This window comes from Triticum dicoccoides, chromosome 1B (genome assembly GCF_002162155.2).
Source record: "Triticum dicoccoides isolate Atlit2015 ecotype Zavitan chromosome 1B, WEW_v2.0, whole genome shotgun sequence".
NCBI lineage: Eukaryota > Viridiplantae > Streptophyta > Magnoliopsida > Poales > Poaceae > Triticum > Triticum dicoccoides.
Window position 1 is genome coordinate 694898368 of NC_041381.1, and position 25896 is coordinate 694924263.

Below are 25896 nucleotides of genomic sequence, written 5' to 3' on the forward strand. Positions count from 1 at the left end.
TGCATCATCCCTTCCTTTTTGCGAAAATACTGACATAGTTCAAGTGACATCAGTTGCATGTGTGGGACCACACGTGAGACATCACATTGTTTCCTGAAGTGCCGCCATAAAACCCCTCGCCTTTCTCTCACCGCTCATTATCCCCTCTCTCCACTCTCGCCCCGGTGGTGGCGAGCACAAGATCTGGATGGTGAGTAGCGATGACGGGCATCAGAGCGAAGATCTGGACGGTGAGTAGCGACGACGAGTATCGAAGCGAAGACTAGACGGCAAGCACATGTGTCGATCACCGACATCATCATCACACCGTCAAACGTTCGTCAATGGTAGTAAACCCTCTGACCTTGATGGCATCGATTTATACCATTCTCGCATTCAATTTACGCATGGCGCACTCCATTTGGGCATCAGATCTACCTCCCGTCTTTGATTTGGGACTCGATTTAGGCATATCAGATTAGGGATTTGAGTGTCTCAAACGAGATTGGGTAGGATTTTCATTAGGGGGTGGGCTATTAAATTGAGCTTACATGCATCCATTCAACTCTACCCCAACAAGCAGTAGATTATAGCCTTGGCAAGCCTGGATGCGCTTGGAGTGACGATAGTATTGAGACTTGTAATCATCGACCTCCAAGGGTATTGTACGATAGTCTGGCTCTAGAGCCCCGACCACCATCTCCACCACTTCATCAACATTTCCAGCATGGTCCATCTCCACCATTTCCTCGGCATTGCCAGCATCCTTCATCTCCACCGCTTCAAGATTGCCAGCATCCACCATCTCTCCAAGTGTAGTAGATTTTTTGCATACCTCAATTGATGTTTTTCGTATGTGGATTTACATTTTGTCCCTCCATTCACCTCATGTTCACATGTTCGATGAAAGTTGACAATGGTGCTTCGAGGAACTCCTGCAAGGGCAAGGAGTTTTTGGCTGACAAGAAAGGCAAGGTGATGGTGGATCTCAAAAGCACCGCCAAGAGGACAAAGAACCACGACTATTTCCATGAGGATGCCAGTCCAAGCCACTTCCGCAAGGTTATCCTTGCACCCAAGCTAGAGTGACTGCCGATGCCATCCGAGTTCACCAAGCACTTGACTACTATCTAGAGGAATTCATGTTGAGGATGAACAACGGTTGTGACTCGAGGGTGAAGGTCCGGAAAATCTACGATGGGCTGACCCTTGATAAGGGTTGGGGCCCCTTTGTCATTGCTCAGCAGATCAAGATTGGGTACCTCGTCACCTTCAAGTTGACGACTCCCAACACCCTGAAGGTGATTGTCTTCAACGACGACGGCGTCAAGGGGTGACCAAGTGCAAGAGGCACGAGGAGGCATTTGCCATGGATCGTTAGGAAGATATCTCTGCAACTTGCGTAGGATGTTTAAGACTTTGCCACAACTGTTTGTCGTTTAACTACATGTGAGTGTGTGTTTAAGACTCTAGTTTATGGGTTTATGCTATGTATGTTTATCTCTCTGTTGTGTCTGTGTGTGTGATGATAACCTCACCACTCCAACAACAGGTTACTAGAGCACATGTGTTGCACGTAACCGAACACCAACATTGTGCATTTGCTTAGAACATTACTACAACCAAACATCATGCGTGTGTTTCTGCTCATCCAGGCTAGAGGGATGCAGGCAAACAAACTATGAGCCGAACATGGTTTTTTCCTACTTTCACTCAGCCTGATTGGATCGGGACACAAATGCAAAGTGCCCAAAATACGTACAGTTTACCAAATGCACCCTTATTGTGTGGGAATCGACTGAACCGAAGTAAAATTTAAGTTGCCTTTGAAATACCAAATGTGGAATGTATTCCAATTTCTCTTGTCGACTGAAAACATCCATGGTATACTATCTGCTTTGTGGTTTATAGGCTTGCTCATGTTCCAAGATTTACAGTTTGATCAACTTAGTATAAGTTATATATCACAAAAAATATATAATTAAATACTTCAAATCTCTTTTTTAATACCAAAATGGTATATTTTCTAATTGTATAAATTTTGAAATATATTACTTGTATTATATTGGGCTCCTATCCTAGTGGCACCTTCTATCTTAACAATCTAAGAATACACGTGGGCACAATAAATCAGAAAGGAGGTAGTATGTATTTTCAGCTAGCCAACATACTCATGTGGTAATATAAGTTGTTTTTAGGTACAGCAACGTTAAAAAAAATGTGCGCATAAAAATATTAGGGTTTTTTTGCTTCCCGCTGGCTCCGCCGCCATTCCACCTCGTCTTCGGTGGCCTTAGGGCTATGGAGCGCGATGAATTCTGACCCTTGCCGGTAGGAGGGCTCCGTTTTTACATGTTCCTTCAAGATTTGTTAGGATCCATGTCCTGCTCAGGAAGACGAGACGACGGAGGCTGCTTGAAGATGGAATAAGGTTCTCCCCCGCCTAGCCCCGTCCCGAGGTGCGCCTAGCATCTTCGGTCGACGTATGGGTGTGTGTCTCCGGCAGATCTTTCTTTGGTGGATTTGCTCGGATCTGGTCGTCGTTCGTCTACGTTCGTGTGGTTTTAGATTGGATCTTTCCTATCTGCACTACTTTTATCGGCGACGGTTGTTCTGGTGCGCTGATCCTATGAGGCCTTAGCACGCCCGACTCCGGCGAGGGAGGGGCAATGACGGTGGTGCGCCTTCAGCTCGCTAGGTGGTTTACGGGTCTGAATGTAATTTTTATTATCTCTGATGCTCATTGTACTACCATGATTGAAAATGAATAGATCGAGGATGTTGTTCGAAAAGAAATGTGTGCGTACATGTTTTTTTCTTTTGTCCTTTTGTACACGTGATCGGTTAATCTGGTCGGTCGGTTCTTATAGCACGGCTTAGCTCATTTTAGGACAATAATAATGCATGGCATCTCTTGCTCTAATCCTAACAAGTGGCTTGGACCGGTCGTATATACTCTTCCTGCAGCTGGCAGGGCAGGGCAGAGCAGAGTTGATTAATGAACGGATCACAGATGCCTCCATTGATTTGATTAATCAACAGGAAAACAACACTGTTTTCAGATTTGGGGATCTAGAGGAATAGTATAACATTACACATAATGCATATGCAGATGCAGATGTATAGTCATACTGCTACCTTTTTTTTTCCTTTTGCTATTATTCAATGGGTCAGCCACACAATAACTATCTGCAGTATACATGGATAAGATGAAGTGAGATTATTGATTGTTAAACAAGAAGAACTATCCCAGTAAGTAAGTAAGTAAGGCATATGATTTCATGGTCATGTTTATCTTGGTACTCATACTAGAATGGTCGTATGCATCCCTAGTTGGTGCAGAGGCCGGGGAAGTGAAATTCTCCCCCAATTTTAAGGTATCTGTCGTTGTTACCTACCTCGTGTCCCTCTCGCGTCGCCTCTCCCGCGGGCGACTCGGGAGGGCTCCGCCGCCGCCGCCTAGTCCCTCCAACGCCCATCTCCCCCTCCGCCGCTGTCGATGGTCGGCGCCAGGCAAAGCCCGTGCGTGCGATGGCGGCGGCGGAGGGTCTCTCCTCCCATTCCCGGATCTGCGGTGGCGTGGGCGTCCTGATCCGCGGGTGCGGCCCTCCCGACGGTGTGGCGGATCCCGAAGGCGGCGGACACCGAAGGCGGCGGACTTGCGACGGTGCACGGGTGCCCAGATCCATGGGTGTGGGACTCCCGGCAGCGTGCGGGCTCTCGGCAGCGGCGGGATCGGTCGACGTCGGGCTTGGGCGATGGCGTCGGCTGCGCGGTGCCGGATCTCATCACTTGTGGCAGATCTCGCCACTCCGGCCTTCGTGGAGGGACCTGAACCAGGGGCAGCGGCCCTGTTAGGCATGGCGACGACGCCCTCGGCTGGCGACGTTCGCATGGGGTGGGGGTGGATGGACAGCGTCTTGACCGCGTGGGCGGTGAGTCGCCGGTGGATCTCTTCACGCTGCAGACTCTCTCCCGCTGCATTTGGTGGCTTATGATCGCGGTCGTCGGCCTCGGTGCGTTCGCGGGGGGCTAGTAGAGGTGACATCGGACCGGAGGAAACTCTGGATGACTCGTTCATCCCGATGATGGCGACGACCAGGGTCACCGTTCTCCTCCTTGCAGGCGCCATCGAGGTCCCTGCCCTCCACCCCGACTCTATGCCCGGGTGAAAACCCTAAATCTCCATAGATTGGGCGGCGGCGGCACTACGTGTGTCGTACCCTTCTTGAAGGCGCCGCCTGGGGCGTTTGGGTGCTCGGTTTGAGGAACTGCAGGCGGAGGGGATGGGACCAGTGTCAACAGGTGGTGTTTCGTGTCGAGGAGCGGCGTGGCATCTGGCACGTCGACAACGGCGGGTCTCATCGGCATGGAGCAGTGGGGTCTCGCCGGTGGGCGTGTGATGATGGACGAGCGCATGATGGTGGCGTTGTCTGGCGTCGTGGTGGCATCGACGGCAGCTAGACTGGGCAAGGTAGATGCAGCAGTACAACACTGAAGATGGATTGGTGGCAGGTGGCTGCGGCGGCCTCATACCCGACAGGCGTCCTGGTTGGGGAGTGCGCCGGACTGGTGGATGCCCCATACCCGGCAGGCGTCCTGGTTGGGACCTCAGGTCTTAGATGTTAGGTTTGGCTGCAGGGTCTGTTTGGTATTAGGCCCAGACTATCAGCATCCCTACATCAACTGGATAGGAGTAACGACAAATGTTACCTAGACGGTGGCTTTAGTCTTACTGTTGTATGACTTTGTAAAGTCTTATGTAAATAATTAATAAAGTGGCTGCATGCATAGTCCAGATGCAGAGGTCGGGGGTCATCCTTCTTTTCTAAAGAAATATGATTCCACGGCGTATTATATATAGACAGGACTCAACTCAAATAAAATAAAAATAGTCAGTGCTTGCCTAGAGGTAGTATTGACCAGCCTTGCCGACCGTCAATCAGAAAACGATGGACGTGGTCTGGTTGATCTGGACGTGTCTGCCCATGCATTATAGCATCTCCTAGCCAGTAGCCCAGTATATGAGTGATTTGACCTGGATTAGTACTCAGATCATGCTCATCCAGCTAGCAGCTAGAAAAAACGATTAGGCTAAAGAAACTAGTGCAATTTAGCATCAGAACCGAATGTTGTTTTCAGTTGTGTAAACTCAGCTCATGCGACTAGATGTTCCCCTGTAGTTCAGTCGCTAGCTCATTTCATTTTATCAGGATTTTGTACTCCATGTTGTAAACTCTTGTTGAGCTGAATATATACCGCCTTTGGCACCCTTCAACTTTTAAAAAAAAATACGAATCTGGATGTAATTTTTATTTCTGGTGTTCGTTGTACTGCCATGATTAAAGATGAATAGATTGGAAGTTTTTCGTAAAAAAAAAACTTTCAAAAAAAAAGAAGAGAAAAGGAAATATGATTTGTTTTCAGACAGCAACAACAACAAAAGAACACACACTTTCTGGTAGCATGCATATGCACGCTCATGTTATTGTTAGCAGCAAATTACCACTCCCTCCGTTCCTAAATATAGATCTTTTTGGAGATTATAATACGAACTACATACGGAGCAAAATAAATGAATTTACACTCCAAGCTACGTCTATATACATGAGTATATAGTTCATATTGAAATCTCTAAAATGACTTATATTTAGAAACTGAGGCAGTAGTAGTTATTCCGAGTCTTTTGCAATGAACTACCTCATGTATGACTGTACGTCCTGTTAAAAAAAATATACTCCCTCCGTCCGGAAATACTTGTCGGAGGAAAGGACGTATCTAGACATATTTTAGTGTTAGATAGATTCATTTTTAGTCATTTCTACAACAAGTATTTCCGGACGGATGGAGTATAACTGTACGTATGACGTATGGCGGCGTTAAATAGAGTGTTTTTACAGACAGGCTGCAATGTGTCCCTCGCATCCCAGCCTCCCAGGCATGCATCTTTTTGTCGTCGGCAGAGACAGGATAGCCAAAACTAATTCTCTGGATTTGGTCGGTTCTTACAGCGCGATCTCGCCCCTTAATCCGCATCACTGGACCCTAATTAATCACCCTAGACTGGTCTTCCTGCAGCATCTAGCAGTACTACCAGCAGAGACAGTTCATTAATAATAATAATAATCAGTTGGTTATTATTAACAGATCACAAATGCCTCGATTGCTTAATTAATCAATCAACAGGAAAACAACAACAGCTTGAATAATTTTTCCGGCGGGGAACCGCTTGAAGATTTGGGGATCTAGATGAATGGATTAATAATTTTTTCCTTCCACATGCATGCATGCATGGGGCGGTCAGACCCAGACAATAATGCAGATGCAGAGCAGTGCGCCGATGAGATGATTGGTTGTTGAATATGACTACGTAACCCTGTTAAAAATAGAGCAACCACCTGTATGTGTACTTCATCTCCATCACATATGTGTATATATACAGTGTTGAACACTCTGGCTTGCCGGTTGATTGTTAGCCAGTTAACATGTTGAGCCTGCCAAATGATTTGATCATGATTTTGATTTGACCGGTCCTAATCCAGGCCCAATCACACTCTCATACAGCTAGCTAGAAACATGTCTACATGTGTGTCTGCACTGCATGCACACTCCATACACACATCCAGCTGATTAACCAAACCGTCTCTGTCTGATGCATGGAATTAATTACTGAAGCCTTGCAATGCCCGGGTGCAAAGCAAGGTGCGTAGGTAGCATTGTAGCCATGTTCCCAAGATTTGGTGCCCTTAAACTAGATTTGATCCGGGTCTAAACTTAATTAGCAGAGGAGGAGGAGGCCATGTGAGCGATGCCCTGCCTGCCAGGTCAGGCCTGCAGGTCCAGTGAGACACTTATCTGCATGCCATGCCACAGCAGCTGATGATGATGATGATGAGATCCACAGATTAATTCCCTTGGGCTGTTGTAGGAGCAATTAAGAAAAACGAGCGCAGGTTCTTTCTGCTCCTCGATTAATTAGCAAACGTGGTGTGTGTGTGTGTGTGTGTGTGTGTGTGTGTGTTTATCTGTCAAGTGAAGAACAGATTCAATAATCTGGATAAATTTATTGTGTCTGTAGAGGAGGCATGAGCGGAGAGTTTTTTATTTACTCACTCAGTGTACTAGATGATTCTAAAAAAATGTTGCACTAGACTTTAATGTCAGCCAGGGTTCAGTTTTGATTCTTGACTTCTTGGTTAGAGAATATTTATGCACAAGTCGCTTTCTTTTTTCACCAATGAAGGCACCAATGGAAGATGAGCCCCCTTTGCCTTGTACTAGTACAGATGAATGATGGCTTAGTTGGATGTTAATTGCAGGTTAAGGATTGATCCAGTGCTTTGCATCATCAACCTAAACATGGAAATTAATGCCTACCCATTTCAATCAAGGGCAGGTAAGCAAGAAACAAAAATGATTGAGCTGGCCAGGCTGTGTGTTTGTTAGCTAGCCCCAAGAAGGCACACCCCACCAGCATCAGCAGGAGCTGTCAACTGTCAAGCATGGCAAGAGCCAAGGGACAAGTGTGTGTTAATGGATAGTGGCTGCAGTGCAAGAGCATGTGAGCTACTAGATTAGTGAGTGCTGAGCTTTCTTGACACCCCAGCCCAGAAGAACATAACATAAATGTTGTTGGACCTAAAGGAGTGAAGAAAAGCAGGTGGTGGTGCATGCACACCTGCCCTACTTACTCAATGCACATATGCAGATCACTCACTCACCACCCCACCTGTGATGGCACCATTACTTATTCTCCTCCATGCTCAGATGCTTCACACACATAAACATTGCTTCCAACCCAAGGCCTGGCTGTACTTTGTAACCTGTGATGCATGCTCCTGCCACCAGCCAGCAAACCCATATTTTGTAATATAATCAAGCAGCCCCTGCATGACCTCAGATGACAGCAGCAGCATCATGTGATGGATTAATGTGCAGCAGCAGCATCAAGCAGCCTCCTGCATGACCCATATTTTTAATTTAAAGCCGGACGCTTCTAGCGTCTACGTTCCAAAAAAAATGTGCATCAGGATGCATGGAGGGTCAATTGGTTTTTAACTGATATAAAATGCAGGGAGGGGTAAGCCTCAAGACCATAAAACAAGGGTTGGGTCGTCTGTGGTGAGCTGGTTATCCTCTGGTTTAATTTTGTTGTCACTGTCAGATGATTGGGCCTCAAGGGCCGTGCAGGGAAGGGGATCCAATGAAACACCGGAGCAAGATCATTGGCCACATCAGGATCAGATTAAAGGCTGCATCCTGCATGCATGTGCAGGTTCAGTCCTTGCCCAGTCACTAATTTTATACTTCCTCCGTTCCAAATTACTCGTCGTGATTTCTGCGACGAGTAATTCGAAACTGAGGGAGTACCATATTTCTTGCTCTTTGAGCAGATGTAACCAAACCGAACTGAACAAGCGTAGGACATAGTGTAAAGTTAATTAGCAGGCTCTAGTTAAAAGAACAAGTAAATTTAGCTTGGGCTAATCGCTTCCAGATTAGGTGCAGCTTTTCAGTTAGCATGTCATGTATGGTACTGTACCTATCCATCAGGGCTGTGAGTGTATGTCCTATGTATCATGGTGACATGACTTGCAAACACTAGAATAAAATGCAGGGCTGCTAGCAAGCAAGCCCCAACTGGCTTGTCTGTCTTGTTGACATGTGCATATCAACGTAAAGTGGCACACTGAAAGTTGGAGGCTTGGCCATTTCCTACAGATCTAAGAACGGTCGACATGACATGTTCCTCCCTCCACTTTTCTGTATGCCTCCTTCTTTTCCCTTGAGATTGCAGTGCAACTGCTCGGTGGCAACACATCTAAACCAACAATGGACGGTAGAGAGAAAAAGAAAAGAAAACAGTCCCAGTGCTGCATGCATAATGCACATCTCATTCTAGTACTGCAAACACAGTGCATATATTTTGGGGAGGATGGCAAAAATTCCACCAAGAAATTGTACAGCGACCGGAACTAGCTACTACGGAGTAGATATGAAAAAACAAATTGAAGAGCAACGCGCCGGTTTCTTTTTTCATTTCTCTAGAAAAATGCACGCATCGACGCGTCGTTTTGTGTGTCTAGTACCACGCATCAGCTCACCTTCAATTCAGATAGAATTCCTGGATAAATAGATGGATCATGGATAGGGTTGCTTTTGGGGCTGGTCATGTGCTGGGAGCGTGCGCCTTGATCTCAAGGTTAATCATGCATGCATGCAAGCAAGCAAGCAATGGGCACTGCATTGGCACGTGAGTGGGGCCACGCGCATGTGTTTTTCTCCATAAGACACTGCTTGTCATTGAAGCCTGAACTGCAGTGGTCAGCGAGAGAGAGGTTACTATAGCTAGCTGGATGAAAAGTTGTGGCTGTGGATAGGGTTTAGGGAGGAGGAGGATGAGAAGAAGATGACAAATGAGGAGTGCTAGTGCAGTGCCTTTGCCTTTGCCTTTTCATTCACGCACGGGCACGGGACCCCCTACACTACCTGGCTACACCTATCCGCAACCCTTCTACCTTCCTATGCCCACTCTATCCTGCCATGCTCGTCCTCGCAGACACTCTCCCACTCCAAGCCCATGATGCTGAAACTTATGTAGATATGCATGGGCATTGATGTGTGTACCTCCAAACTGACTGTATGTACATCATCTCTCTGTGTGTGCGCGCGCTAGCTTTGGAATAAGTACATTGTAGGAGCACTCACAGCACTGATTTCCCATTTTGACTCAGACAATCATCAGTGCAGGTCATGCACGTACTCCCATCTGCGTGTGTCACACCCCATACCCGACGATGGATTTGCACCGATCACGTGCCCGTCGCCCTCTGCACTGTAGCATGGTCAATGTCCTGCGTGCACAACCAAACGATTCTCCAGCACGTACAGTGCGCATGCATGCACTGCACGCCCACCCTCGGCCACAACCCAAAACTCCATGTACGCTGCCCGCATTATTTCCAACCTCTCCTCTCACACTCTCGTGTCTCTAGCTAGCACCGTGCATGCATGCATGCATGATGCATGTGATGTGAGGGCCGTGCCATGCGTCCATCTCCATCCCGCTGTCCCTGTCCGGCCGGACGGATCAATCATCCAGCCTCCCTGTGCCGTGGCCGCGAGGGCACTGCCCCCTACCAGCTCGACGAGGGGCCACGGCCGTCGGTGACCCGACCGACGGCCCGGATCGATCGGCCGTCCAACAAGACCCTCATTGCCACTCCTCGTATGCAGCTCATCCAGCCTCCTGTTTGTTGCTACTCGTCGTCTTAATGACACAGGGCGTTTCTTTCTGGCCAGTGAAGAAAAATCGTCGTCGTCGATGATTCGATCAATCAGGGGCGGAGCCAGGATTTGAACATAGATAGATGGGGTCAATGCGATCAAGGCCCCGTTTGGAACGCGGGAGCTTCCCGCGACCACTATGCCAAGTTAAGCTGGAGTATGGATCTGAACTACTCAGGAAGATATGGATGCATATGCCCAGTTGCAAGTTGCAAGGCAAGGTCAACCTCTCACATCAATGCAGACATTGGCTAGATGCTGTGCCATGCCATGGATCAAGTTGAAGACCTGCAGTGCAGGAGTTGACCATGTGTGTCCATATCTGATCCTAGTGAAGAAGAAGCTGGCTGCATGCTGCATGCACTTGCACTGCAGCAACAGCATGGGCATTTTGCTTGGCCTTGTTTCTTCCCATGATGGTGGACTGGAGCAGAGCAGATATGGAGGAGAGTGAGGTCCAGCTCTGCTTGGCCATCATCATCAGGCATCTTCTCTGCATGCCCATCCCTCTTGGTTGGTTCTCATGAAAACTGGCACCAAGATTAGGAACTGCAGCCCTGCACAGCACAGGAGGACTCAGTGATCAAGTGCCATATTTTGGTCATGTGCCCCAGTGCACAAGCCACAGCCACAAGTGCTGCTGCCACATGTTGTCTTTTTTTGGCAGGACAACAGCATACAACATAGTTAAGATTGTCACAGGAATGAAGGAAACATTACTACATTGTAGAATACAAACTCTTCAGTGATGAAGCAAAGCACCAGGCAGTTATCATTAATTCATGGGTACTCGTTAGTTACAAGTCTAATCAGATTGTAGCAAGAAAGGTTTGGGCCTTGTGTTTGGAATCTCAATGGATACATAGGAATGGAATGTTACAGGATGTGGTGTCCATAAACATTAAGCCCATTCGTTATTGGCTGCTGAATAAATCGATTTTCTGGAGTGAACTGAACTGCCTTTGGAAACAAAAGGCATCGGAAACACGCAGAGAAACAAAGCCATTTTACTGGAAAAAAAACGTCCACAAATTCAAGACCGCACTGGCCTAAACCACGCCGAGCTAAAAGAGGGAGCACGTAACACGATCACGCCTGCAAACCCGAAAAACCTATACAACACTCATCCAGGTCCAGTATCCTACCTAGCCCTAGCAACTGAAAAAAATAAGCCCTTCTTTTAAACACTGAGCAACCAAGGACTAAAACTGAGGGGAAAGAAAAACGAATCAACGTAACATTCTGCAAAGACCCTAGCACGTGCGACGAAATCTTTTCCCGTGAATCCTTGACAACACCAATTTGCTAGCTACCTTAGCCCTAGCAAATTCCGTAGTGAGGTTGTCGAGTAGATCCTACAAGATGTTGGGCACCTGCGCCGAGAGCCTTTCCTGCAGCTCTCTCATCTTCGAGCAGAGCTCCACCTTCTGCTCCTTGTAGCTCTGGAGCAGGAAGTCCTTCCCCTCTATCACCTCCTTCAGCTCGCCCACCTCTCTCTTGAGCATCTCCACCCTCTCTGCCTCGCCGTTCCTCTTCTCGATACCAATACAGTGCAGCTCAGGGTCATCGATGCTGCTATCAGCGTAGCCATTCGCATGCCCATTGGCGGCATCTGGTTGCCAGTTTCCAGCTTGCAAGGGCTTGTCGCGGGAGAGCGCTTCTGCCACACAATGATCTGCGATGATCTTCCTTAGCTGCTGGATCTCCCTCTCAGATTCGAACAGATCTCGGTTGGCACCATCCAGCTGGGACTGCAAATTGGCGGTCTGCGTCTCCTCGATGCTGAGAGAGTTCTTAAGATCAGCTATCTGTGCTTGCATCTCTATGATCATCTCATCACGTTTCCTGAGGTGCTGTCTCAACTTCTGTATGACCTCTCTCTTGATATAAATGTCAGATCCTGACTCTGAAACACAGGGAGAGCCAGAACTGTTTGAGTACTGCAATGGTCTGCGATGATCTTCAAGCCGGTCAGGCGATGACGTCCACATGACGCCACTGTTCTCTTTGCTTGATTCTGGCCCTGGTATCTTTGCAAGAGGAAGGGAGGGTTCATCAGGTTTCGATAAAGAACTTGCAGGTGCTTGCTTGATTTCCACTCCACCATCTGCAATTCCGGCACATAACAACCAACAGTTAACATTGTTTCTGCCTTTTTGCAACAACTGTTAAGTAATAAATAAAAATAGGAAGACAGCGTCCAGTGTTAGCCCAGTCAAGGCCTCAAGGGTGTAAAGTGCAATTTAACAATGCGAAATTCGCTATATAGCCACTGTGTCAGCATACTGCCAGTGTGTGGCTTAATTTTTGGCTTCATGGCTAGTACTCATGGATTATGTTCAAGGTATGGCACATTATATAACTGTAATCTCATAATCTAATGGTAATGACAGTTAATGACATAAACTGAGTTACTGTATTTACTATGCCAGCTGAAAAAACTCAACACTGCAGACTGCAAAGTTTGCTGCAACCTCATGAATACTCGGCAACAGAGCATAAATTAAGCTGTAGCACAAGTTACCTGAGACACAGCAGTAGCAATTGGTTTCATCATCAAAACGGTACAGATTCGAGTGTAGTTCACAAGATCCATGCCTTCTTTTGGCTGCAAATTCAGATGGTCAGCACTCAGCAGACAGCACATATGACTGCAGTTAGAACTACAAGTGCAAATGAGAGCATCAGACCTCTGGAGGTGCTATTTTGCTTCTTCGTATCAAACATTTGCTTCAGCTTGCACCCAAATCTGACTGAAAGAGTGCTCAGAAGAACTCTTCCTGCGACAAGAACCCAGCTCGCCCCTTCTCCCTGGGCATGGTTAACTCTCCCCACCTTCTGCACGCTCCCATTACTCTTGGAGGACCTCATCCTAAGAGCAGCTTGACCTAGACAGACATGTACGCATCACAACATGTCAAGCATCATGGTTCCCATGCAGTACAGGAAAAAAGAATGGTACATTCGCCCACACAAATACAGAAAAGGAAGTGGGAAGGCCGCTATCCGATCTGCATCCGGTCTTAGTCTCGCCCATACAAATATGGATCACAGTGGTAAGACAAGATTATGCTGCTGCTGTTTCAGCAGCAACAGCAATATGCAAATATGGATCACAATTCACAGGGGTAAAACAAGATTATGCTCTGCAGCAGCAATTTTTTGCTGCAATGAACTGAATTACACGGCCCAAGTTAGTGAATTGGGCAGATAACACGGGCATCTCGCTTGGCACTCAAGTCTGAAGGTGGCGTGTACATGAATGAACTGGAGGACCACACCACACATGTACAAATGCATCCTAGGTCTCTTTTTTGAGAGCATCCTAGATTTCTGACCAAGAGGGGTTGCATCTAAGCAAGAGGAGTTGCGTCTCCCTCGAGTCTGGCGGCTCGGGATCTCACTGCCACGGCAATAATCCATCCATGGAGGGAGCTAGCTCGAGAAATAAACGACGGCGGGGGCCAGCTAGCTCTAAGGACAATCACGGCCATCCCCGCGGTTCATAGAACCCTAACGGCGTCGACCCCTGCTCCTCTCGGCGGCGCTAATGGCGCGCCCCGCGCATCAGTCGGCCATTTCCAACCGGACGGGACCTGGTGCGGGGGACTGGATCTGGGGAGGTTACGGGGCGAGGATGGGTCTCACCACTCACCAGTCGGTCCGGCAGCTGCTCCGTCAGTGCCCGTGCGCCCGGCCGGTGCACGGACGCCGTGGACTTGCCCCGCCGATCGCCCGCCGCCGCCGACGCCGACGCCGCCACCTGGCGAGAGTTGGTGGAGTGAGGGCTCGGGCTCTGAGCGGAGGGAGAGACGACTGCGGGGGCTGGTTTTGATTTCGGCCTGCGTTATGTTGGGCCTGGGCCGGGTTGAGGAGAACAGTCGAGCATGCGATGGGCCCTTAGCTCAAAAGTAGGTATCGGCTGGCTTTTAGGCCAGAGAAATACACTAATCTCACTAAAAAAGTAATGGTATCCCTAAAAAAACTAAAAAGGTAATGGTATTTCTAAAAAAAACTAAAAAGGTAATGGTGCCTCACTAAAAAAATAAAAGATCCAAAAAAAAGTAATGCCCCTAAAAGACTTATTAAGTAATTTTATTAAAAAAATTAAAAGTCATTAACCAAAAAATGCAATTCTCTCAAAAAATAAAAGGCAAAATAATTCAATTCACTTGATAACAGATGAAGAAAAAGAATAGAATCATCAAAGAGTAGGCGAAAAGCGCCTTCCGGAAATGGACAATGGTTAATGATTGGTTAAATATAATAGCTGTCTCTCTTTGTAGAGAATCTTATATTGTACATTTGTACTACTACATGCTAATGTCAATGCATGAAAATGCATGGTGATTTTTTTCTATTCAGCTGAAATCATGGCAAAGAAAACACACAAGTTCACAGTCTGTTACACATCATCACTTGACTGATCATCCACACAGAGGGGCCAAAAAAAATAATAGTGTAACCAGCCTACACAACGCAAGAGCTCACAGCCTGTTACAGACACCATCACTTGACTGATCATCATCCACAGAGGCCAACTAAAGCAAGACATCATCAGCATCAATGTAAGAACTCCTGAGCTCAACAGTGCAGGTTCTTCAGGTGTCGCCGCAGGGGAGCCCATCCTTGCAAGGCGAGTGAAGCTCCTTCATCCGGCCTGGCGGAACCCCGGGCTCCGTCGCCAAGTCCACCTCGGCTCGCCTCTCCACCGCCCTTCTCCTCGCGACCGCCGGCTTACGCAGCCCTCCTCCACCTCTTGTCCGTGAGCTTATCACGATCTCGAGCTCCTTCTTGCGGCCGTGCCACTTCGATCATGAAAAGAAAATAAGAGTTTGGAGTTGGTGTCAGGAAAAGATGAAGATAGAAAAAACTGTGTAGCGTGCAGCAGCATGCTTCAATGGGTGCAAGGAGTAAGGCCAAAGGGTGAATGGATCTACATTTTTGGGGCATTCTAATAAAATAAAAATGATTTAAATAATTATGACAGTGGCTGGTGGACCTTTTTTCTGACAAAGGAATTCAGATTATGTCACCAACCATCTCTGTAAGCGGGGAATAATGCAAGCAAAAAGTAACAAGCCTAAAGGCTTTAGGATGAATCAGAAATGTATTAGGACGTAAATGTCTGTATTTATGACATTCTCATAAAACAAAACCGATCTAAATACGGACAATTATGAACCTGTTTCACATCAAAACAAAATAGCTTCAGATTATGTAACTAGCCAGCACTGTAAACAGAGGGTCAGAAAAGTATTAGGACATAAATGTCAGAAACGTATTTGGACGCAATGCAGACAAATACAGGAAATGCCCATTACCTTGGTTAGCCTCTCTTTAAGCTTTGGTCTTGTGGATGCCAACACCCGTCTCGGCTGAGCATCTGACTTTTGCAGCACCAGCTTCTCAGGTTTCGCCTTCTTTGTTCTTTTAGTCAGTAGCTCCATTTTCTCTGCTGCTTGAAGCTTCTTGGCAACGATTTTTGTCACCGCCCTTTTAAGCTTCTTGGTTACCCGTTCTTTCTCTTTGTTCCATAGGAACACAGACATCATCTCAGACTGTATCTTGTCATAGCTGTCCCAGTCCAGCTTATCTTGCCCGTGGTCACCTTCTTTCGCTGCCTCAGCGATGCTATCTGACCATATACGAAGGATCATCTGTCTTGACCTGACAGAAATCATTCTCCTCTCCCATACCTTTCTCAGCGCGGCGCTTATTTTGTCTTTGCTCGATTGTCTGAAATACGACCAAACAGAATTTCAGAGCTACATACCAGCTATCTATGTATACACCTTAAAATAACAGAAACATGTATTTACGATTTACCTATGCAACTGACGGTGTCCTAGCATTTTCTTCTTAACCTGGGATAACCAAAGGAAAAAGGAGAGCAACTGGCTTGAATTTTCAGAGACTTCACAGACCATAACAAGAGTAGTTTTATTCTTTGCCAGATGCAAAAAACGGTGTCTTACATGACATCACCTTGGGATCTCTCAGAGCCTCGATAGTGCCCTGCTTGATGCGCTGCCTGTGCTCTACAACACAAGAGAGAATGTATTACTCCTCCAGATTGTACTGTCATGGCATATACTGCTTGTGTAGCACATTGCCATGCACAACTGAATCGCCGAGGTAAAAATTTCTTGTCAAGAGCGTGGCCGACATACCTTGGGTTAATTTCCTTCCTTTGGTCCAGGGGGCCTTCCCCTTGTTTGCAGCACTAATCTTTCGTCTTCTTTCGATTTCCTTCTCTGACAAACCACCGGGACAGGCGCCGCCCAATTCCAGATTCAACGGTGGGCGATCGTCTTGCACTTGCCCCATCATATCGCCCTGCCTGGTTGAAAATGCAGGAGAACAGTGATGGGCCAATTGTTCATCCATGCTGCCGTCGAACAGTCGTGCTGTGCAAGCCTGTATTCGGAAGGATGGCCGGGGCGAAACAAGCCCTCGATGCTGTATTGACCCATCAAGGCCCCGAATTCCTTTCTGCACCGACGACACGCGGCGCTTGCAGCACACAAGCTTGACTGTTCGGTACCCGGTAGCAGCAGCGCACTGGAAGGCCGTGGAACGCATGGTCACCCTGTATGTGCCATTTGGTTCAGTAAGCATTCAGGCTATTTGTTCACTGAAAAAAAATCAGTAGAAAACGACAGCCTCGCCGTCGAGTTACGGTAGGAGGCTGAGCCGATGTCAATGTATTCATTCACAAATGCAGTGAAGAAGGGGAACTAAGTAGGCAGCAATTTGGTGCAGTGAGCGTTCAGGTTCGTTGTTCACTGAAGAAATTCAGCAGGACTCTGACACGACAGCCGAGTTACTTACAGTAGGAAGATGAACTGATGTCAAGATATTCATTTACCAGGGCAGTGGGGAAGGCGAGCTACTATAAGTACTAGTAGTAGTAGGCAGCAACGAAGTAAATGGAACGGAGCCTGAGCATCGGAAGTGAGCAGTGTGGAAGAGAGAGAGAGAGGGAGAGAGAAACAAGGGGAAAGGGGAGGGATGTTGGGAGTATACCTGGCACAATGCGCGGGCGCAGCCATGAATTTCGTGGGGAGGGAGGGCCTAGGCCAGTAGGAGCATACAGTGCAGACTGAGCCGGAGGGGAGAGCAAGTCGCCGGCGGCGGCAGCGGCCTGAGCCGGAGGGGAGTGGAGGAACTGGTCGGGCAGTGGATAGGAATAGGATACTCTTCGATGAGGCATCTTGGGCCTGTCGCCTGTGTCTGTGTGTATATGCATATGCGTCAATTCTGGGCTAACAAACTGGGCCTGTAATCCATAGCCAGACGACTCCTGGATTTTTTTTTCTTGATTATCATATACTAATGATATATATGATGAGGATATTTGTTAGGAGTCTGTGTATATGCACATGCCTTCATTTGGATAGGATGCCCTTTGGTTTTTCGATAAAGGGCGTTTTTAGTAACTCAAAGTGTAGCATCAGAGGATACAAAGCATGATGATCAACACCCGGAACAAACTAAGAGACGATAAAAAGCTGAAATATCGACAATAATAGAGTCATATAGGACCGACACTATGCCTATGTCGAATGAGATGGTGGACTGATCCGGAGATTATGCTGCCACCCATGTTGGGTAAAAACCTCCTGACCACCCGCTCCCAACCGCATACATAACGGCTTGAACTGTGGATGATATTGCATTCGGTATAGCGTAGACCACGTACGAAGCGAGTGCGTACAAAAGAAAATAACTTGTAAAGGGGGAGGAATTTCCCCCCCAAAAAAACCTAATAATTTCTACATAGCCAAATCGCCCACAATACGGTTGAGTCGTACGTTGGTTTATTGTCTGACGTGGGGGAGGTGCAACAATGAATCTTTTCGATACCTCAAGGACTGAATATGGGCGAAAGGCACAAGGGTGGATTGATAAGTCTATGCCATCGTTGGGAAAATAAATTTTGATCAAGTCGGTAGTGCAAGAAATCGTCACGTACTCCATGTTATGCATTATAATGCCAAGAGGCTTATGTAATCATATTAACACCACGCTCAAGAAAAATTATTGGGGATTTAAGGATGGCACGCGGAAAACTGTGTGGGTCTCATGGGTGGATGTGACAATGCCAAAGTATATAGGCGGTTGGGGTTTTTGTAACACCGAGCTCTTTGGCTTGGCCATGTTACAAGGGCAGTGGGGAAGGCGAGCTACTATAAGTTCACTGAAAAAAATTCTACAAGAGCCCAAGTCACTTGGTGCGAAGATATTGAAAGTTTTTTGTTACCCCTTTGCAAATATTCTTGATTTAGAGCTTGGCAACCACCATCGGCAGGCGTGCTGCGCTATTCATGCAGGGATGCAGTACTTAAACATGGATTAATTAAGAGAATTAGTGATGAAGAGTCAGCAAATATCCAGAATCATAACTAGCTACCATGCGATAATATGATGTAGGCTTTATAACCGGTTTCTACTAATCACCAACAGTTGTTTCAGTGTTGATTGATGGTCCGTCAAGGCAATCGAATGGCGTTGTCATCAATGAACATATATGTCCTATGAATGCACAAACCATACTCAATATACCTATGAGGATGATTGCAACAGAAGATTGTTGGTATGAATAGTCAGGTAACTCCTCGATGAAGTCGGACAACAGCTATTTGGATACAAAGCGTCGGACGGAAGATTGGTTAGAGAACCGGTCAAGTCATCCAAATACTAGAGGTTCTCAAAATCAATGGATCAAGTTGTGGAGGGCCAACATTCCTGCTAAGACGCTAGCGTTTAGCAGATAATTCTATCCCAACTGGAAGTCCAACCGTTGGCGAGCTCGTGGGGTCCACGGTGAGGCGATGGCTAGGGCTCGCCCGAGTTGCGTACTCGCTAGCAAACTTCGGGTGTGGTTGTCCAGCTCGATTCCGAGCACTCCTGGACAGGCAATTTGGTCAGGGTGTGTGGTCGATCGTGACGAACACGAGGTTCACGACGACAAGGTCAAATTGATGCTTACCTTGCCGGAATCAATGGCATGATGACGACGCGACTCGGGTGTCGTCGTGGACATGTTCTGGGGCATCTCCGAACGTGCGCCTGGTATCCAGACAATGCACTAATGAGAGGGGGACCGAACGGTGGTGAGGTCGGGGCTCGAGGTGGAGTAGCTCGCCGGAATTTCACCACCAGCTAAGATGAATCGATTCAATCAACTCCTAGCCACCAGAATTATTTTGAGCCACAATATCAATCAATTCCTAGTCACCGGAATTATTTTGAGCCACGGTATCAATCAATTGAATCAACTCCTAGTCACCACTAGCTAAGATGAATCAATCACAGAAATTCTAAATAATTTTTAAGTCACTCTAAATTAATAGTTCACATTAAAAAATTGACAAATTTAGGATTTGGATTAATTTTTTAAGAAATTTTTTTAGGGTAATTTTTTTGAGAGATAAGGAAGAGCCAGTCTTGGGCTGGGCCTCGTTCCACCAAGGCCGGCCTAGTAGTTTGTTGTCGGGGATCTGAGCCCAACCAACAAGGCTCCTCCTTTGGTTCACTCTAAATATTTTTTAATGCACTCTAAATTAGTAGTTCACATTAATTTCTTTGACAAATTTAGGATTTGGATTAATTTTTTAAGACATTTTTAGGGTAATTTTTTGAGAGATAAGGAAGAGCCAGTCTTGGGCTGGGCCTCTTCCACCAAGGCCGGCCTAGTAGTTTGCTGCCCAGCCCAACCAACAAGGCTCCTCCTTTGGTTTCGTTTGGCTTATAGCCGAGGCGGAGCCGCGGAGGAGGCGGTGCTCTGCTGCTTTGCCTCGCTTCGCTTCGCGGGAGGGAAAGCCGGCCACCTTCCCGCTGCCGCTGCCGGCGTCGGCGTCGCCGTCGGTCGCGTCTCCGCCGCCCGCAGGTGAGCCGACGGCCTCCTCTCGCCCCTCCCCTCCCCCTCCGCCTCCTCCGCCTAGGGTTTTGTGCTTCGCCAACCAGAGCTGACGAGCATTTCTTCCCCCCGTTCCGTTGTTCGTCGCAGCAGCAGGCACCGCCGCCCCCTCGCTCCTCCTCTCCGGCGAGCTCGGCGACTCCCTCGCCGCGGAATCAGACGCTCCTCCCGCCTCCGCACGTCCGCAGGTGCAGGTGAGAAGCGCGCTCCCCCTCCGCCCTCCCCCTCCCCGCCTCCCGTAGCAGCGTCATCAGTTAATCGGCGGGACGGGGTCACGCGTTTCCGGTCTGGCGCCGCACGCTCCGCGGCGGACGTACGCATCTGGGGTCGGGATTTTGGCTGGGAAGGTTGTGCGGTGAACTGTTGTTGGTCGGGAATGTTTCTGCGAACTGCTCTTGGCCGACAGATCGTTTCTGCAAATTTTGGCCGGGATTCGGGATCGGGATTTTGGCCGGGATTCGCGTCCCGGGCAGGCTGTTCTTAGTTATTAGGTATCATATTACTTGAGTTCTTAAGTTATGTGCTGTGATTCGTGAATAATGCCAATGATGCTTGATAGTGTTTTCCGAGCAGATATTGGATGGATCAGCAGGGGAGCAGATATTGCAACTGATCTATTTACCGAGTGACATGCAATTTTACTCGACTTGCTTAGCCCAATTTGTGTGCACATTGCTGTAAGATGAGCTGTGCTGTGTGATGTTCCTTTACAATGATAGACTCTGTCTCTCCTGCATTCCGATGCATTTGTAGTTAAGTGACCTGCTGATGTTGGGATCGGTTTTTAGTTATTGGTATAATTCATGAATGCTTGCTAATGGTGCCACCAACTGTTTTGTTTGTTAGCGTATTCTGAGCAAAAAATCTTTAAGATTATCATAGTTTCCAAGAAATTGGTTGTTGAACCAATTATATCTGTCAACCCTTACTGAGTGCTAAGTACTAGGTGTTTTCTAGGATACAGATGCTTTCAAAAAGTTAATTAGTTTCAATTCTCCAGGCAAGCATTCATCTTCTTTTGATTGACATTCATCTTGCATTTTGTCGAATGCAGTATGCAACCTACGGTGTAAAATGCTGGCTTATTTCATATGCCAAGTGTGTAGGTGGATACATGTATTTTCTGCCTAGACAAGATTGAGCGCGTGTTCTCCCGAATTAGTTCTAGTTCATTGTTGAGTATTTATATTGCTTGCATTCTTACTTATTGTTGTGATTCATGAATGCTTGCCGATGGCGCCATGGCTGTTTTGTTTATGACTTTATTCCAAGCAGATATTGCAAGTGATTGCTTGCGCTCTGGTGATCTTCTTACTGAGAGGCATGTTATTTCACTTGACTTGTTTTTAGTGCGTTGCTTAACCCAATTTGTGTGCACATTGCTGTAGGGTGAGCTGTGTTGTGTGATGATAGACTCTGTATTTCCTGCATTCGGTTGCATTTGTACCTGAGTCACCTGCTGATGTTGAGATTCATTTGCTAGTTTACTCACATTCTAAGTTACTGGTATGATTCATGAATGCTTGCTAAGGGTGCCACCTACTGTATTGTTTGTAAGGTATTCTGAGCAAAAAATCCTTCTGATTTTGTTAGTTTCTGAGCAAAATTGGTTGCTGAACCCATTATATATCTATCAACCTTGGCTGAGTGTTAAGTACTGGGTGTTTTCTAGGATACAGATGCTTTCACAAAGTTAATAGCTCTGATTCTCCAGGCTAGCATTCATCTTCTTTGATTGACATTCTTCTTGCATTGCGTTGAATGCAGAATACAACCTATGGTGTAAAATGCTGGCCTATTTCATACGCCAACCGTGTAGGTGGATGCATGTATTTGCTGCCTAGACAAGATTGCACGCGCTGTGTTCTCCCGGATTAGTTCTAGTTCATTGTTGAGTATAGTCTGTAAATTCTATGGGCATGGCGCACATGGATGCATAATTAATGAACTATTTCATTTTATTAAATTTCTTGGTTCCTGCTCTAAACCATATGTATTTATTGCATCTGCTGATATTGAGATCCATCTGCTATAATATATAGTTTACTTGGGTTCTTAGTTATTTGTGTAATTCATGAATGATTGTTAATGGTGCCACCAACTCTTTTGTTTGTTACTGTATTCTCAGCAAAAAAATCCTACCAACTGTTTGTTTGTTAGCGCATTCTCAGAAAAAAATCCCTCTGATTTTCTTAGTTTCTGAGCAAAATTGGTTGCTGAACCCGTTATATTTATCTCTCCCCTTGCTGAGTGTCAATATTCAGTTGCTTCCACAAAGTTAATTAGTCAAGTACTAGTTGGTTCATCTGCTATAATGTATAGTTTACTTGAGTTCTTAGTTGCTGGCGTGGTTCGTGAATGCTTGCTGGCTGTACATTTAACTCTGAACTCTGACGCTTGGAAACTTTGTTCTGTAATGCGGATTGAAAAATCTTTGATATCTGCGGCTATGCATATTGCTTTGGATTGCAGTAAGTTTGAGCATGTTGAGATCTCTGATATCTAGTTGGATGCATGAGTTTTTCCAATTGAATTGTACGTACTAGTTTAGATTTTTTTTAGCACAATCCCACTGTTGGTTTATCTGAACTGAATGCCTTCTTCAGAAATTGTCTAGCTGAACATAAGTTTTCTGAGCAAGTTTGATCGTGCATCCCACAACATGCATCCTGTCTCATACTGTGCATCTCATATTCTCATTGCAGCTACTACCTCATCATTGGCCGTGATGTCGCAATTGCAGAAGTGCTTGTGCGCCAACCGCAACTGCTTCCATGAGTACGTGCACAACCTCACACAGTTGGAATGCCATGAACATGATTCATCCAACCAGTTTGCTAATTTCTTTGTTATGTACAGAGATTGCGCTTGTTTCACAAGGGAAGGGGTCTGCTCCGAGTACTGCGAGTGCCATGGCGACTGCAAGAACATCTGGAAACACGAGGAGGAAGTCACAGAGGAATTCGCTGAATACACCAAGAGGAAAGCTGATGAAGCTGCCGCCCAAGCTGCTGCTGCCCAAGCTGCCGCTGCCCAACCTGCTGCTGACCAAGCTGCCGCTGCCCAAGCTGCTGCTGCCCAAGCTGCCGCTGCCCAACCTGCTGCTGACCAAGCTGCCGCTGCCCAAGCTGCTGCTGCCCAAGCTGCCGCTGCCCAAGCTGCCGCTCAACCTCAACCTAAGCCATTGCCAGCACAAGAACCAGAGTCGAAGGGTGAAGCCAGGTATGCAGAGTTGAATGCAAAATCCTACTGTTGGTTTATATGAACTGAATGCATGAATTAGTCGGCTTGTGCATTGCAGGAATAACTCCCCATCGGCAGTCAAAATGAATTGGTGCAGCTGCAGGACGAGCGGATGTCGCATCCACCGCTGCCCTTGCTTCATGGTGCGTTCTATGCACGCATAGTCTTCTTATGCATTCTTGTTGCATTTATCGTTTTCACAAAAACTAGATACGCTTGTTCTTTTCTGATCCTAATTGAGACTAGCTGGTTTGTTCTAAAGCACAACGCCTGGTGCTCCTCAAAATGCAACTGCGCGGCCACAGTGTGTGTTAATCGCAGTGGGGCCAAAGGGGGTGAGTGCACCAAAATTTCCTTTTTATGTGTGTTTGCTTTGCATGACTGTTCACGCTCGTGTAATTTCCGTTCCTCTACTGTGTACAAAGCTCTTGCTGAGAAGCTGCAGCACCGCGGGATTAAAAGAGAGGTTCTTGCTTCAGGTTCTGTAACGAGCACGGCGACTGCAGGAGCGGTGCTGGTAACTTCTTCTTCTTCTTCTTTAGAAGAGAGCACAAACATTCATGAATACCATTCTGCTCTGACCTCTGCCAAGAACCTGAAAGAAATGTGTTGCACTTCTTCCAGGCCAATGAGGGTGGTAAGGGGTGCACGTGCGTGTTAAGCAAATGCACAAACAAGAAGTGTGGTTGCCTGAATGTATGCGCTCTACATGCACGGTCCTTCCTTGTTCTGCATTCTTGTCTCTCCAGAAACTAGACATGCTGCTGTTGCTTGACCGAAATTCTTCTTCTCCTGAAGCGCGGGGCCAGGTGCACCTTAAAATGCAGTTGCCAAGGGTGCGAAAATGGAAAAGGGACCGGAGGGGGTGAGCAACCACATTCTCCTCTCTTTATGTGTGACTCCTTGTTTGCATGATGGATCACGCTCGTGTATTTCTCTCTGCTGTTCTGCATGTACAAAGCAGCTGATAAATCCAATGCTGGAGCAGGAGGTACGGGTGGCACAAGTGACACCAGAGGCTCAGGTCCCAACAAGCAAATAAGAATCGCGGTAAGTTTGTTTGCTTCCACTTGCGCAGTTTGTTTTGAGGAATCATAGGTTAATTATGTGTATGTCTGCCCCAATCTGTTGAGGGATAAGCAACTAATCCTGGTGATCTGCTCCATTTGTGCAGTGATGACAGTAGGCTTGAGACATACCAGAGCATGATGCAACAAGTCACCTTACTTACTTACCATCTCCTTGTAATGATTACTCGAAGCAAGCACGGCGAGAACTCCATGATCTGCGATGTCGTTAGCCTCAGCCTCAGGGGGCTCTTGATCAGATATACTGATGGATACTTGATACTCCCTCTGTAACATTTTATAAGACGTTTTGAGTCAGTCCATGGCAGTGTCAAAAAACGTCTTATATCATGTCACCGAGGGAGTACATATATACTCCTGTAAGAATAGTTGCCCTCCCTCATCGGTTGCCGTCCATACTCGTTCTTATGCATACAATACATACTTGCTGCAAATGATTTCTCTCTTATAAACTTTAGGGTTAATTCTGGTGGTGTTTGAAAATTGAAACCCAAACTAGTGCTAGTATGCATGGACAAAGAGGCCCTGGTGGCATTATTTCTGCATTGCGTTACATACTCTGATGATATGCATGCTCTCATCAACTTGTGAATTCCTTCACTGATGGCTCTGCTTGAAAATTGCCTGCAAGCTCTGTTGAAATATGAGATGGGCCTAGAGCCCATATGGCAATTTCAGATTTAATCTCTAAGGGCCCATGTAGGGCCCATGTAGGTGGCATGATAAGGTGGTGGGATGTTTAGTCCCACCCCGGAAGTGGAAGGAGAGTTGGAGTGGTTTATAAGGGATTCTCTCCCTCATGCTATTGGAGCTTGAGAAGAGATGAGGCCCTCGCGCACTCCTCCACGTTAGGAACGGAGAGTCTTTCACAGGTAGGGCCACGATCTGAGACGTCGGATCGTGGGCTACCGACTTGGACGTGGGTTCAGCCCACGTCTCTCCACGCGCGGCCGCACATATATATGTGGGGTGCTGCTAACCCTAGCCGCCACGAAACAGAACGCATCAACAGGCCTCTGAAACCCCGCCTCTCCGGATCCTGTACGGGAGAGGGGCGATTAGGTTTTTGGGTAGCGACTACGCGACTGCTCGCTTCTGTTCATCTACGTCCGCATCACCTTCGTCATCACCATGTCAACTAACGCCGATCGTGCCGCCGCTGAGAAGGCCGAGGCCGACAAGAAGGCCGCCGAGGAAGCCGCGGCTGTTGCCACCGCCACCACCGTCGCGTGGCCGATTGGAAGGTATACATCGTTTATCCCTCTCATGTTTCTTTCTGTTGTAGCAGTACTAGCGATATGCGTAGATGTTTCTACTATATGTGTAGTACATGCTCTGTTAGATCGTAATCAGTGTGTTATCAATGTTGTCCAT

General features: G+C 47.0%; 3 protein-coding genes across 3 annotated transcripts; 1 reads left to right on the forward strand and 2 right to left on the reverse strand.

Annotated features, from left to right (window-relative positions):
* Positions 1–11259: 11259 nt before the first annotated feature.
* Positions 11260–14074, reverse strand: LOC119349779. The gene is made up of 4 exons (XM_037617863.1): positions 13922–14074; positions 12957–13154; positions 12791–12874; positions 11260–12373 (listed from the first exon to the last, which is right to left on the reverse strand). The coding sequence occupies exons 2-4, from the start codon at positions 13135–13137 to the stop codon at positions 11622–11624; spliced, it is 1017 nt and encodes a 338-aa protein (XP_037473760.1). The 5' UTR covers positions 13138–13154; positions 13922–14074; the 3' UTR covers positions 11260–11621.
* A 522-nt stretch (positions 14075–14596) lies between these two features.
* LOC119349780 lies at positions 14597–17467 on the reverse strand. Its single transcript, XM_037617864.1, has 6 exons — positions 17296–17467; positions 16440–16858; positions 16255–16307; positions 16096–16133; positions 15591–16005; positions 14597–15074 (listed from the first exon to the last, which is right to left on the reverse strand). Exons 1-6 carry the CDS (start codon positions 17319–17321, stop codon positions 14868–14870), a joined length of 1158 nt encoding a protein of 385 aa, XP_037473761.1. The 5' UTR covers positions 17322–17467; the 3' UTR covers positions 14597–14867.
* A 2606-nt stretch (positions 17468–20073) lies between these two features.
* On the forward strand, positions 20074–25036 carry LOC119313118 (protein tesmin/TSO1-like CXC 5). The gene is made up of 11 exons (XM_037588916.1): positions 20074–20161; positions 20282–20385; positions 22897–22969; positions 23051–23413; positions 23493–23577; positions 23697–23769; positions 23860–23951; positions 24059–24130; positions 24233–24299; positions 24399–24484; positions 24609–25036. The coding sequence occupies exons 3-11, from the start codon at positions 22920–22922 to the stop codon at positions 24609–24611; spliced, it is 891 nt and encodes a 296-aa protein (XP_037444813.1). The 5' UTR covers positions 20074–20161; positions 20282–20385; positions 22897–22919; the 3' UTR covers positions 24612–25036.
* The last annotated feature ends 860 nt before the right edge of the window (positions 25037–25896 follow it).